The sequence below is a fragment of the Trachypithecus francoisi genome, unplaced genomic scaffold, assembly GCF_009764315.1.
Source record: "Trachypithecus francoisi isolate TF-2019V2 unplaced genomic scaffold, Tfra_2.0 Lachesis_group17, whole genome shotgun sequence".
Taxonomy (NCBI): domain Eukaryota; kingdom Metazoa; phylum Chordata; class Mammalia; order Primates; family Cercopithecidae; genus Trachypithecus; species Trachypithecus francoisi.
The window spans coordinates 37,042,571-37,057,430 of NW_022681462.1; the positions used below are offsets into that span (position 1 = coordinate 37,042,571).

The 14,860-nt window shown below is 55.9% G+C and overlaps 1 protein-coding gene across 3 annotated transcripts in view; it reads left to right on the forward strand.

Annotated features, from left to right (window-relative positions):
* The first annotated feature begins 2,890 nt into the window (after positions 1–2,890).
* Positions 2,891–14,860, forward strand: part of ATOH8 (atonal bHLH transcription factor 8) — a 37,642-nt gene continuing 25,672 nt past the window's right edge. The window contains exons 1-2 of one of the 3 annotated variants that reach the window (XM_033175336.1): positions 2,891–4,188; positions 13,298–13,489. In XM_033175336.1, coding sequence (XP_033031227.1) covers positions 3,418–4,188; positions 13,298–13,489 — 963 coding nt within the window. In that variant the 5' untranslated portion in view covers positions 2,891–3,417. The remainder of the gene's footprint in view (positions 4,189–13,297; positions 13,490–14,860) is intronic. The other 2 variants (XM_033175337.1, XM_033175338.1) reach the window with 2 other exon arrangements.

Genomic DNA, 14,860 nt, shown 5'->3' on the forward strand with positions numbered 1-14,860 from the left:
CTGGTGGGGTGTGGGTAGACAGCCTGGACTTAGAAGGTCTGCAACCTGGCAGGCTGACAATGGCAATAGCGGGGATTCCACGTCAATTGGCCTCTTTACAATTTGCCGCCTGTTCCCACACACACCATTCCATCTCGAGACTCAAGAGATGATGCTCAGATAGTGAACAGAGGCTCAGAGAAGTCAGGGAGCTGCTCAAGGTCACACACCTGGTATGTGACAAGGTGAAGATCCCTCTGGGCTTGGCTGTTGCCAACTCTGGGGCCCTGGCATTTGGGGAGAAAGAGCCTGTCTGAGAGCCTGTAGCCCGGCTTGGAGCCCTGCTCTACCTCCACCCTGCATGCCTGATCATTCCTATCCAATCCCTTCTCCTCCTCCTGCCCCAGGGGATCTCAGTGACCTTCTCCCCTATTTGGGGGAAGTTGGCACAGGGCTCAGGATCAGTATGAGTGGATCCCTTGGTATTCAGCCAAAATGCGATTTTCCCAGACACAGCTTGGCCTCTTTAAGGACAAAATTCAGTCCTGTTAAAGACTTCTCACACCCCTTAACTAGCCATGGACACTCCAGTCGTCAACTACACCCAAGTCTGGGATGCAAGGGGGCCTGAGCAGCTGGCTAACCCAGGATGCCCCAGGTCACCATTTCCCAGACTCTAGGCATCATGCCACATGCTGCACATGCAGCGTCTTTGAGTCCTTGCAGCCCTGTGAGGCACGGTATCATTACTCCCATTTTACAGAGGAAGATACTGAAGCTCAGAGAGTGCCTGAGCCGCCCTGCAGGAGGAGTGTCGCTTTTCCTCCATCTCTGCCGCTGACTGGCTGGATGCACAGGAGGACTGGGTCTCCAGACAGGACTGTAAAGGGCACGAGGGCTGCTTGTCCTTATCAGGGCTGCTTGTCCTTATCAGAGGCTTCCTGAGCACCAGCCCTTAGAGACAGGGAGGAAGGCAAGAGTGCGCCTTTGAGGAACGCACAAGCCCGGGAGTTCCAACAGGGCTGCAGTGGAGGCTAAGTTTCAGCAGGACTTTTGAGCAAGCATGTGCAGACACCAGCAAGAGCAACTGGAGACTGTAGTGAGCAGGGAAGGTTCGCAGGAGGAGGGGGACTGGAGCTGGTCATGGAAGGGTGAGGAAGAGTGTGCTTTGCAAAGGGGAGCTGTGGGGGAGAGCTGGGAGCAAAAACCAGGACTTCAGAGTTCGAGGCTGAGCAGGGAAACGACAGGAGAATGAGGGCTCCTCTTTGGCAGCACACCCTTGGTCTCCAGGACAGAGATAAGGTGCAGGAATATGCAGGTGTCCAGGGAAGAGGGTGTCTCTGGGAGCACATGCTTTATGATGCTGGCACCCACCTTGGTAGCAAAATGAGATTTGCATTTACTACAGTCAGAAAACCACTTGCCTCAGTGTGTGTGTGTGTGTGTGTGTGTTGTGTGTGTGTGTGTGTGTGTGTGTCTATGTTTGAAGCCTTATGTCAAAGTCCTTTGACATTCATGATCTCTTTGTCCTTTCCCAGCTACCCTGAAAAGGTTGGCCGGACAGAAATATCCTCAAAGACATAAAAGAGTGCCAGTGGGAGGAAACGTCTTGCTCATGGTCACGGGGCTCCATAGTTGAAAAGCCAAGGCCCAACCAGGACTGCCTGCCCCAGCTCCATGCTCCTGCCCCCGAAGTTTTGCCCAGATCCCGATCCCAGCTCCCAGCACCCTGCATGCCATCTGCCTCCTCAACCCCTAGGCATTCTCCCATGGAGGAGAGAAGCACTGTGTGAGCCCTTGTGTTTGCATCAGAGTTCAAGGCCAGGGTCGACAGTTCATCTTCTCCCTAACCACTTTGCTGGCTTTTAGTGCCCACCTTCCTTAAGGAGCAACAGCCACAGACAAGAGACCAGCAAGGAGTGAAGCCCTCTTCTGAGCCTCGGAAGGGAGTGGCTGGGAGGTGGTCCTCTGGCGAGGGCCTACTAGTTTGACCCCTTCTTTCCAGAATCTCCAGTGGAATGGCACAGAGAGGACTGAGGGTCTGGGGGGTCGACCTCTGTGCCTTGCCAATAACCGTGGGCACCAGCAAAGCTCTCGCCTGGTGCCAGGCACTGCTCTGAGTGTCTTGCACATACACGCTCTTCACACCGCCTGAGGAGGCAGGTACGATTATAACCCTCGTTTTACAGGTGAGGAAAGTGAGGCACAGAGAGGTTAAGTGACTTTCCCAAGGTCATGCAGTGAGTGGCAGAGCTGGGGTTTGGGCCCAGGAAATCTGCCTCAAGTAGCTGTTTTGCCTCGATAAATAAAAATAATAACAACGACAGCTACCATTTGACGACCCCTTCCTATGTGCCTAGTGCTTTAATTCCTCAAAGCAATGCTGTGACTTAGGCGTTGATGTTGTCCGAATTTCTCATTTCATAGATGGGCAAATGCCGGCTTAGCAGGGCGCCTGGAATGAGGTGACTGCAGAGGCTCGCAGACGTTAGGTCTGCCTAAACCGAAGCTTCCACCCTCCTCTGCCTCTGTGACTTTGGAACTTTCGGAGACTCAGTTTCCCTGTCTTAGGCCTCTGCTCCTCTTGCTTCCCTGCTCCAGCAAGTGAGAGTGGACTGGGTTGCCGTGCCTGGCGGGTGCGGGTCGCCGGGCAACTTCGGAGTCTCCCCTTCCCCATCGGCCCGCAGCAGAAGTCCCAGCTCCCAGCGTTTTCTGCCTCTCGGAGAGTTGGGGCAGAGGGAGTGGCGGGAAGGTACCGGGTGGGAAAGGTCGGAGCTGTGTCACCGAGAGGCCTGCAAGGCCAGGGAGAGAAGGCCCCGCTGTGATTTGGGGAAGGGCCGGGGGGCCCAGAAGTCACGTGCTCGGGGCTGTTGTGAAGAAGCGGACTGTCCTCTGGGAACATAGAAGCGCCCCCGACTTGAGTAGGGGCGGGGAGGGAGAGCCGAGGAGGCAGGTTCTGGGCCAAGGGGATGGGGGTGGGGGGAGGTAGGGAGCACCCGGACAAAGGAGGCGGCCGGCGGCCCAGCTGTTTTGAAAAATGCTTCCTGTTTCTTTAAAGGCGCTCGCGGCTCGGGCGGCCGGGGCTGGGGAGGCGGTGGCGGCGGGAGCTGCCTCCTCTCCGGGCGGCGGCGCTGACTGATCTCGCGAACTGGGCTTCTGTGTAAACTGAGGCTAAACAAACACAGATGGAGCGCAGCGGGCGTTCTCCAGAAATGCTGGCAAGGCGGCAGCGACTTCAGATGACACTCTGAGCGCTCCGGGAACCGACAGCTCGGCGGCTTCGCGAAGCCGGCGGCGCAGCTGCCCCGGGCGAGGGGGAGAAAGGGAGAGGAGAGGGAGGGGAGGGCGGGCGAAGGGGGAGAGCCAGAGACTCCTCGGCGCTGAGCGCGGCGGCGGCCCGGGCAGCCCCACGCTCCTGCCTCGCGCGCCGCCCGCGCCATGAAGCACATCCCGGTCCTCGAGGACGGGCCGTGGAAGACCGTGTGCGTGAAGGAGCTGAACGGCCTCAAGAAGCTCAAGCGGAAAGGCAAGGAGCCGGCGCGGCGCGCGAACGGCTATAAAACTTTCCGATTGGACTTGGAAGCGCCGGAGCCCCGCGCAGTCGCCACCAACGGGCTGCGGGACAGGACCCATCGGCTGCAGCCGGTCCCGGTCCCGGTGCCAGCCCCAGTGGCCCCGGCCGTTCCCCCAAGAGGGGGCGCGGACACGGCCGGGGAGCGCGGGGGCTCCCGGGTGCCCGAGGTCTCCGACGCTCGGAAACGCGGCTTCGCCCTGGGCGCAGTGGGGCCAGGACTCCCCACGCCGCCGCCGCCGCCGCCGCCGCCGCCTCCTGAGCCCCAGAGCCAGGCTCCTGGGGGCCCAGAGGCACAGTCTTTCCGGGAGCCGAGTCTGCGTCCTCGCATCTTGCTGTGCGCACCGCCCGCGCGCCCCGCGCCGTCAGCGCCCCCAGCGCCGCAAGCGCCCCCGGAGTCCACTGTGCGCCCAGCGCCCCCAACGCGCCCGGGGGAAAGTTCCTACTCGTCAATTTCACACGTAATTTACAATAACCACCCGGATTCCTCCGCGTCGCCTAGGAAACGACCGGGAGAAGCGACTGCCGCCTCCTCCGAGATCAAAGCCCTGCAGCAGACCCGGAGGCTCCTGGCTAACGCCAGGGAGCGGACGAGGGTGCACACCATCAGCGCAGCCTTCGAGGCGCTCAGGAAGCAGGTACCCGCTCCCCGCCGCACGCCCTCACTGCGCCCGGGGACGACTGCTGGAATGGGTGGGCGAGTGGCCCGGGCGAGATAGAGGTGTGTTTAAAGGGCAGGCTGCCCCACCCGGTCCGACAGTGGTGCCCAGACAGGTGTGGGCAGTCCTGGGGCAGTGACTTTGCCACAGCGTTGGTATGGATCATAGTTTTCAAAGTGGCTATAAAAGTTGGGTATCTCTGGCCCGAGCACCCCCCACCCTCAACCCCCGCCTCGGGTAACGCTGTCTGCGCGTCTGACTTCAGCCTCCATAGTTCACTTTTATGGCAGCGAGTATTTGCCTGCCAGAGTCCCCTGGGCGCGGTGCGGAGTGGAGAGGGGACATGTGGGAATCTGTCCTGGTCAGGGCAGGAAGAGGGGGAGCCTTCTCCAGGCATTTGGCATGGTCAGGGTCTTGGCTCCCTGTTGGTGGTGGCAAGGCCCGGAACGCTGCGGTGGGACAGTCCGGGGGCGCTTGTCAGCCCCTCTTCAGGACCCAGCAGTGATGCCCCGAACACTCAGGTTGCTTGCGGGCTGTGCACTTCTTGCCCTGGCATCCTCAAGAACCCGCACTACAAGCCTGTGCCCTCTCCCCACGGGTGGGCTCAGGAATGGGCTGGTGGGAGTCTTTCTAGGAGATCCCTTCCTTTCACCCGTGGTGAAGCAGGCAACTCTGCTGAGGGGACTGCCTAGTTGGGGGATTCCCTCTGGGGCATCTTCAGAGACTAGTTCTGGGGTGAGTCGGGGACTTTTTAGTTTGGAGCTGGTGCGGGCTGCCCTCACCAGACAGTGCCCCTGCGCGGGTAGTGGAAGAATACTTAACCCAAGAATTACCTGTGATGGGGCCCGACAGTTGCTTGGGCTTCTAGGCTTCTTATTTTCTTAGCGAGAAGGAGCTGTAGGAAGGAGGTGGTGAGTTCTCTCCCACCCCTACACAGGGCGTGGGGAAGGGTTAGGGTAGATGTGGCTGGTTTGAAGGGTGTTTTTTTTTTTTTCCTTTTTCTTTGCATGCTCTGCAGCTGACTTGCTGTGTGACTCCAGGAATGTTGCTCAACTTCTCTGGTCTTTAGCCAGCAACAAAACATTTCAGAAACCATGATCTTCTTTTTGGATCACTCTCCTCTTCCTCCTGGGGGTTGGGGTGGGGTGGGGCAGTAGTGCCTGTGTCCATCCATGGAAAGGAAATTGGATCCCTGGAGGAAAGAGGCCATATGACTTTTGAGCCAAAGTGCCTTGCTTGGGCTTGGGGAAAGTGATGAGTGAGGTTGGGTGGGGGTGGGGGATGAGTGGCTGTCACAGACCAGGCTGGGCCTCTGCCCTCAGCCACACCAGCTGGAACCCTGGGCAGTGGGCCCAGTGGAGCAGTCAGTCCCACCCTAAGCCAGCAGCTCTGTGTCTGCATCGCTGGGTAGAGGTGGCGGTGTGTGGGGGATCCTGCAACCCACTCCCCAGGACAGAAGGATTACAGAAGGGCAGAGAGATACCTGTCCACCTGCCCACCTTGCCACTAGGGAAGCCCCTCCTAGACTGGGGAGGCACATGCCCAGAGCCTCATCGCTGTTGAGTAGCAGGTCAGGGCTGGCACCTAGGGGCTTTGACTGCAGGTTCTGGGCCCTTCTGCCCTTCTATTGCCCCTCTGTATGCTGACAGAATACTCATCTGAGTGCTCTGTTACATCTTATGTGCCCGCTGGCTTTTACTTCGTTCAACAATCAATTCCATCTCATTTGATCTAAACAACATCCTTGTCAAAACTGGATTAACTCATTTTATAGTATGGAACACTGAGGCCCAGAGATGGAAGGAGACTTGTCCAAGATCACTTAGTGGGTTAGGGAAGATGACAGCAGTTTCTGGAATGCCCTCCTGGCTAAATGCCTCCCACAGTGCCATCTGTATCAGCATCATGTATCACCCCCCAACCCCCAGCCTGTGATGTTTGTTAACAGTCAAGGCAGGGTGCACACTTGGCAGACCCTTTGAGATGAGATTGTTCATCCTGGTCTCCTTTTACTTCCCCCATTACCGTGGGATGTTCTCTATAAAAAGGGCAAGTTCAGTGTATCTAAGCAGAATGCACACCCATGCCCTCTCAGGGAGAGAGTGTGTATGCAATGCAAACACACCGGCAGGTACACACACACATGCTCCTTACACGTGCTCAAGAGCACACACAAATGCATGGTCACAGAAGTGCCTGTTCCTGTTTGTTTCCTCCTTGCCCCAGCCATTCTGCCCCTTCCCTAGAAAGGCTGCCAGGCCATAATGGCACCTGCCTGTTAGCTGGGAAGGAAAGAAATACAGCCAGGACGTTTCTGGTCGTAGAGCCAGGGGCCAAGGCCGCACCCACCATGTCCCCCTCACCACCATGGCACCCATTCGATAGGGGAAGACCTGTGTTCTGGAGGAGCCCCTTCCTCCTCTGGGCCTCAGTCTTCTGGGTAAAATGTATTCCTCACCCCCTCGCCCAATCCAGACAAGCTGCAGCTCTGGAGCTAGGCTCGGGCCTGACTGACATGGGTCCTTGGAAATGGGAAAGGCAGATCAGCTCTGCCTGAAATGGGGCCTTGGCCAGTGTGGCACCAAGATGGGTTCTGGGATTGTGGCTCTGGCCTGGGACTTCGTTCTCCTGAGTAGCTTCCTGATACCATGAAGGAAGCACTGACCTGGGGAACTGGAGGCCAGGCATTGAGTTGTCCTCCCCTGCATGCCTTCTGTGTGGCTGTGGACAAGTCACTGACCCTTTCTGGGCCTCAGTTGCTGAAGTTGTAAAATGGTAATATTGCTGACCTCATCCACAGTGTTGAGAAGAGCAAGAGCAAGTGAGGAAAGGAAGGAGGCCTATAAGAGCAGTGAACATTTCTTTCCCTTCCCTTCCTTTTCCTTCCTTTCCCTTCCCTCCCTCCCTCCCTTTCTCCCTTCCTTCCTTCCTTCCCTCTTTCTCTCTTTCTTTCTTGACAGAGTCTCTCTCTGTTGCCCAGGCTGGTTCACGTGATTCTTCCGCCTCAGCCTCCGGAGTAGCTAGGATTACAGGCGCGCACCACCACACCTGGGTAATTTTTTGTATTTTAGTAGGGATGGGGTTTCACCATGTTGCCCAGGCTGGTCTCGAACTCCTGAGCTCAGGTGGTTCACCCACCTCGGTCTCCCAAAGTGCTAGGATTACAGGCATGAGCCACTGTGCACAGCCAGAGCAGTGAACATTTCTTAAGCATCTCCAAGGTCCTCAGGGCTGAGCAAGGCTCTTGACAGATGAAGCAATAAGAATTATTTAATTATTTTAATAACTGTCACAGAAACTAGCATTGAGCACATGCTTACTTTGTACCAGGCGTGGTGCTAAGCTTGTTATGTGTATTAGTTCATTTAATGAAATAGATACTGTTATCGCACCTCCTGGCCTGTTTCACAGATGGTGACTGAGTTTCAGAGAGCTTATGTAAGTTGTCCCGGTCTTTTGAAACTGCACGTGGCCTTGTGGATTTTGTGCTACATGCTACCTTGGCACACCGTTTGCCAGACTCCAGGGTGGCGGTGCTTCGTGGCCATGTATGGTGGCAGCCTGTGTAGTTGTGGGCCGCTGTTACTGTGGAGCTTGGGTTGGACTCCCAGGGCCCCGACTCCTAACAGCTCTGCTCCTCAGCCTGTCTAATGTCCTGGAGCCAACTACCCCTCAGCATGAGGAAGCCAGACAGGCTCCTACTGTGTCATAATCCACCGTCGTCTCAACCAGGAAGGGAGCAGAGAGGGTGGCTGCAGGGCTGCAGATGGGGAGGTGCAGGTGAGAGAGAGAGAAGCCCTCTGGTCTGGTCTAGGCTGGGTGGTGTGGGGCAGATGGTCAGGCCATAGCACATGCCACCAGCGCAGCTGCACCAGAGCCCTCCCCACCGCCTCATGGAAGGCCATGTGTGCACAGCTGGCCTGACCCGGGAGTGGGGCTGCTCCCTGCCAGGTGGGAGGGGTCAAAGGGAAAGGCCGGCCTTGTGGAGTGGTGAGGGACGGGGCCAGAGTGGCAGGACCTTCTGTCTCACAAGCTGTGCCCACCTTTGGGGCATGTGGTGTGCGTGTGGATTTTCTCTCTCCCCTCAAAGCCCCTCAGTGTTGATGGAAGATGGCAGCAATGGAAGGCAGTGCGGGGCCCGGGTTTCTGCCGTGGTCCTCTCCACGGAGGAAGGACATGCCAAGCAACTGGGACCCAGGCTATCTCCCTGCTGCCCCTGGAGCCTCCCAGTGGGTCCTTATGGAGTGAAGTCAGGGTTGCCCTGGAGGGAGCGTGGGAATGGTGCTCTCAGCACCTCCCTCACTCTGAAACCCCACAGGGTGCAAGGAGGGCATGGAGAGTGCAAAGCAGCCTGTGCACCATCCCCTCAGGCAATGAGGGACAGGCCTGCTTGCACTGGGGGCTCCAGGCAGGTAGGTAAGGGTGACAGAGGCCTTCCTCCTGTTCCTTCATGTCCGCAGTCACCAGGGTGGCTGCTGTGGAGCCTCACCGCACTGACTGAGGCCTTACCTGAGCCTGCTGTGGGGTGTCCGTTGTGCTGTCTTCCCATTTTACAGATGAGGACACTTACAGAGAGGTGACACAGATTGCTCAAGCCCACAGAGTGACCAGGATCTGTACTCAGGCCTGTCTGGCCCTGGGGCCATAGCTCCTAAGGACCAAGACCCAGTTTCTCAGGGTCCAGCCTGGTGGCAGTGCAGGAGGTTGGGATTTTAAAGGACCTATTTAGATAGACTTTGGGAAGGACATTGAACAGCTCTGGGTAGAGTGGCTTCACGTCGGGAATCCAGCACTCACTGACATGAGACGATCAGATGATAATTTCACTGGAATCCGGTGCTCTTCTGTGTGTAGTGGATGTGGTGCTGTTGGAGCTCTGTGGGCTCAGGAGTCTTGGTGGGCTTCCAGGAGGGCGTCTTGGGCTGGGTCTGAAGGTTGGGCAGGAGTTGGCACAGAAGCAAGAGCATGGAGAGCTTTGAAGCCTTTCCTACGTTCTCTGGTGGGTTCTCAGCATTGCTTCTGTAGGAACTTTTCCCTCATTTGCCCCTGCGATCTCATTCTGAGGTAGCAGGTGTTCTAATGCCCATTTTACTGATGAGGAAACTGTGGTCCTGTAAGCTTATGGATCTGCCTAAGGTCACCTGACTGGCCAGTAGTAGAGTCAGGCCCTCGGGCTCCCAGGCCAGTGCTCTTCATGTTTTTTCATGCTTGCTGGAACTGGGTCGGGCTTAGGGTGGGTGGGGTGGAATGTTTTGGGGGCATATGGGACCTTGCGAAAATGCCAAAGTCTGTTCCTCCAAAGTTTAAAAATCCTTGTGGGATGAGCACAAGGCAGATCCTTTTACTTTCCTGGCAGTTGGGCAGTCTGTCGGGAGTGGGAGCTAGGTAATTCTGCCTCCTCTTTTGGCCCGTGTCCTCTGACCAGGGTGAGCCGACAACTGCTGTGGGGGACTCTGTAGGTGGTGGGGGTGGGTGGGCTCTGGGCCTTGCTGTGGATACTCTAAGAGGGATCTCATGGCATCATCAGCCCAGAAATCTCCATCCCTAGCTCAGTGGGGTGGGCTGCCTACCTCCCCATCTTAAGCTATAGACACTTATTCAGATCCCCAAGCAGTTCCTGCTGGCTAACTGGAAAGAGCCCAGCTAAGCCACAAGTTCAAAACCCAGCTCATCACTCACCAGCTGAGAGATCCAGGAAATTCCTACATGCCCGAGAATCACATGCTTTTCTGTAAAGTGGAAGTGGCCATTGCTACCTCATTGGGCTGCTTAAAAGTTGAATACAGACATTGTATTTGAAACATCCACCCTCTGCCTGGCCTTAGTAGACGGTAATAACAGCAAAGTGGCCTGGGCCCAACAGTCACGGAGAATCTGTGCTGCTCAGACTCCAGTGGAAGCTGCTTGATATAGTCCTTGAAGCTCTGTGGGCTGCCCAGGCATTGCTACCCCGACTTTCCAGATGAGGAAACGGAGGCTCTGAGGAGTGAAGGCACTTCCCACAGTTACACCGCTTTTAAGTGCCTGGAATTCAGACCAGCTCTTTCCACCATACTTCAACGTCCTAGAACCAGAACGGGTACTAAATTCTCACTTTGCAGTGGCAGCCCAGTCTGGGGTGCCTCTGAGCTGGGCTGTTGGGGGCTGAGGGGCTGCATCCTGGAGCATGGGCACCAGGAGGATCTGGAATTGGCCAGGTGGTGAGGAGCTGCCCCTAGGGGTTGGGGAGGAGGAGAGGTGAGCAACCTGAAAGAGGCCTTTGGTGTCCCATATGTGGCTACCTCTGGTGTGGTGGTGGGAGCTGGGAGAGCCTAGTGGCTATGTGCCTGGTGTCAGTCAGATGAGTTTCTGACTCCAACCAGGTCTTAGCTGAGTGATCTGGGGCCCAATATGTCATCTCTGTTTTTGTGTGTACAGATGGTGGGGAAGGTTTTAAATGGGCTAATACTACCTGTAAATAGCTTCCACGGTGTCAGATATACAAGAGCTCAGTGGATGGGTTTCTTCTTGTTAGATCTAGAGCTTGACAGAGACAATAGGGCAAAGTGACATATCTAGGACAGAACAGTCCCAGAACCTGGCATGGGGACCTCTAGATTGGCCTTGGCCTCAGCTGTCACTTTGTGGTTCTACAGTGACCCTGGATCACAGGGTACAGATCCCTTCCAAAATCCCTGCTCCCCCCTGGAAGCCCAGCTGTTACAGGCCAAGGGCTCAAAGAGCTGGGTCTTTAAGGGAAACTCGTAGTGTGGCCTCTGTGTGAAAACAGTGCTGAGGGCTGTGTCACAGAGCTGCACCCAGTCCCCAGAGCCTCCCTCAGGCTGCCACACCCTCCCTGGGGTGAAGAGGAGGCAGAAGTGCTGGCTGGCCCCTGAGACCCCCTTCCCTGCCCCAGGACTACCAGACCTTGTTTATTTGTTCAGGCTGATAAAGCAGAATTCCCTGGACTCTGGCTGGGAATGAGCAAAGTGCATTGTTCTGCCAGCATTTCTGGGATGGGTTTGGAGCTGCAGCCAGGCCTGGGAGTGGGAGATGGGGTGAGGGGTGGAAATGCATGGGAATTGGCTTTCTCTGTTGCCTTCCTCTCCCTCTCTGGGTTTCCTAGTTTCAGCATCCCCAGAGGGTGGAGGGTGGGGCAGGCACGTGTCCTGGCTCCAGACCTCCTGCTTCTCACCCCCTCTGGAGCCCCTCTTTCAGGACCTTCTGCAAAACCAACCGTAACACTTTCACAGATCTCTGTCAGGCCTTACTCCATGCGATGCACACATCTCATCTCATTTAATCCTTACCACCTTGTGAGGTCAGTCCTGTTCCCGATACAACAGGGAAACCGAGGCTCAGAAAGATTCTGTCCCTTGCCCAGAGTGTTACAGCTAGACAAAGCTAGAGCCAGGAGTTGAATCCATGTTACAAAAAGGTACACTTAGCTTTATGCCAGATAGCTTCATCTTCATCATCAGAAAGGTGTTTGAGCCCAGTTCAAAATATTCCAGAGTGAAGATTCAGAGGGAGAGATCATTGATTTGTTCACTCATTGCCTCAATCAACAAACCCCTTTGAGGGCCTGTTACGGGCAGGACCTGTGCTAGCCTCTGCAGACGTAGGCCTTCCCCCCACAGTTCATAGGGAGACTGAGCACTCAAGAGCCACAGTGTGGGCAGTTAAGGACAGATGGGGTGCTATTAGGGCACTATTGAGGGCAAGCTGTCCCTCCTGGTGTAGGGTAGGGGAGGTCAGGGAAAGCTCTTGGACACAGTGAGGTTTAAAGTGAGATCAAAGTGGGTGATGTGTTTAGGGTCCCCAGTCTGGGGTGACTGTCTCGTTCATGCTTTTTCTCCATGCTCAGGAATAGGGATTTTCATCCTTGGCACTATTGACATTTGGGGGCAGGTAGTTCTCTGTTGTGGGGGCACTGTAGGATCCTGTGCGCTGTAGGATGTTTAGCAACATCCCCACCTCCGTCCCTGCAATGCCCCCACTCCCCTAGGGGACAAAATCATTCCTGGTTGAGAATCACTGGACTGAAAGAATGCCTGGCATATGGCGGGCGCTCACTAAATACTTGTGTAGATGCATCGTGCCGTCCCACCCCCTGTGGGATACGGGTTCATCAATGATATGGATGACACGTGTAAATCCTGAAGAGCCATAGCGAGGAGAAAACCAGGAGCCATAGTTGCTGGGTTTTTAGCCCTTTAGGTGAACAGTGCATTATAGGAACCGTGGGGTCTTAGTTAGCATCTATCAGGTTGATTTTGTGGAGCTATTTCCAGGTTCCAAGACAGAACTCTGTTCAGTGTACCGCAGTCTTTGGAGCTTTTTGCTCATGCAGCACAAATATTGGTGGAGAGAGGTATTAAAAAATCAAAGGCTCCATCTTTCACCCCATACAAATCCCTGTGCGATTAGTGAGGAGCTAGTTGGTGATGAATCATTGACAGACGTGTCAAGTTTGCTCAGTGCCGTGAGTGTGTATTATGCCACTGTTGTCTGCCCAGCAGCACCCCAAGTCCTGAGGGCACCGAGTAAAAGATTTTTAAAAGATGAAAAGCAGTCATGTTTGTGTCTTTCCAGCTGAGCACTGACACTTTCCTTCCTGTATGTCCCCAGAGTCCCAGGTGTGACATTATAACCTCACTCAAGCATAAATTATCTGAAGTAGGAATCAAGTTATTCACTGTTGTACTCCCCAAGTGCCCAGCAAAACAGGTGTTGCTGAATGAATGAATGGAACATCAGAGCTGAAAAAACAAAATGCCTGTTCTCTCAGAGAGATTCCTGCTCAGGAGGGTGGAGGACAGAGCTCCGTGGTGGTTGTGGAAATTCACTGAGCTTCGATTCATACTGACTGGCTGGCAGGCATGAGCTGAACCTGTTTCTTCCCCTGCAAAATGGGAATGTGGGTACATCTCAGAGCAGATGAGCTGACGTGTGTGTGTATGTGTGTGTGTAAACAGCAGGTGCATAGAGCAGATCACAAGACCAAGGTGAAGCTTCGGCCCAGATATACCGTAGACAGGCCGCCTCTCATGCCTGCCAGGCTGGGCACCGCGCCCCTGCAGCCCCTCCTGACACTTTCTCCCCTCAGGTGCCGTGCTACTCATATGGGCAGAAGCTGTCCAAACTGGCCATCCTGAGGATCGCCTGTAACTACATCCTGTCCCTGGCGCGGCTGGCTGACCTCGACTACAGTGCCGACCACAGCAACCTCAGCTTCTCCGAGTGTGTGCAGCGCTGCACCCGCACCCTGCAGGCTGAGGGACGTGCCAAGAAGCGCAAGGTATGCACCAGCCTGGTGGGCGGTAGCTTCTAGGGAGCATAGGGGAGGCAGGGACAGGAACTTGGGGGTGCCCTGCATATGCCCAGAATTCTGAAGGGGCCAGAGAGATCAGCTCTTAGAGGTTTGCTGGGAGTTGCCTCAGCTTCAGGGCTCCTCAAATGCCTGGGATTATAGGTGTGTCTCTCCTCCTGGTAACTGGCTGCTGGGTGGCCTTGAACAGTTACCCAGGGGAGAGGACTATTCATCTGCAAAGCCCCTTCCTGGCCTTAGGTGCTCTGGTGCTGAATTCCTTGGGTGGCCCCCGATAAATGTCATACCAGGACAAGATTCCCCTGAGCAGGGTGACAGCCCAGGAGAGCCCTTTGGCAGGTTTTGGGAGGGTGACTTGGCCTGTGGGTTATCTGAGGCTATGCATTAAGGGGGGTGATGGTCATTCATTCATTCATTCTGGAGAGACAGATGAAGCTCCAGCCACATTCCGAGCACACTGGGCAGGGGTATAAAGATGACAAACATAGGATCCTGGTCCCCATGCAGCTCACAAGAGGGTCAGGGAGACCCTCTTGTAGGTAGATGAGGGCAGGCGCCCTGTGCTAGGGGCAGTGGAAGCCCAGCTGGAAGAGAGACAGATTCCACCCTCCTGCCCATGGGAGTTTGAAAGGGCATCGTAGCGTCAGTGATGTTTCAGCAGGGACCAGCAGGACAACCAGGTCACCAGGCAGATGAAGAAGGGAACAGCATCCGAGGCGGAGGGAACAGCTTGAACGAAGCCTGATGTGGCTGGGGAAATGCGTGCAGGAGGAAAGGTGTTGGGCGCAGCTACAGGGCCCCAGATGGCCAAAGCTCTGGGCATTCCCAGTCAGGGGTCAGTGCTGAGCAAGGCTTAGTGCAGCCCTCTGGATCTCTGTTCCCACGTGGCTTCCGGGGAGAGCAACAGAGAGTGAGACCCAGTCTATGTCTGTGAGGCAAGATGACTGTCCCCGCCTAGGGCAGGGGGCAGACCCTGTCATTCTCCATCCATCCTTTGCGCTGCCTTCTTCCTTCCTGGCCTGCCCCTCCCCCATCCCTGATAGTCCTCTCCAGACCCCTTTCCAGCAGGCCCCTCTGTGGGTTCTCCGGGTTTCCCAGAGGTCCCCCACGGACTCCAGGCTCATGCCAGGGAGGGCACCTCCTCAGGGCTCCCCGCTGCTGCTGCTGCCACGGTAACTGCACGTTGCATTCCTGGGAGTGCTTTAACGTGGACCAATTAGACAAAATCCTCATCAAGTGGGCAAGAGAGGAAGCGCCACTGGCGGCTCTGGGCAGCTTTCCTCTGGTAAGTGACACTGGTAAATTAGGGCGTGATTGATGGCTCCCGCGGCGCTCAGTGAC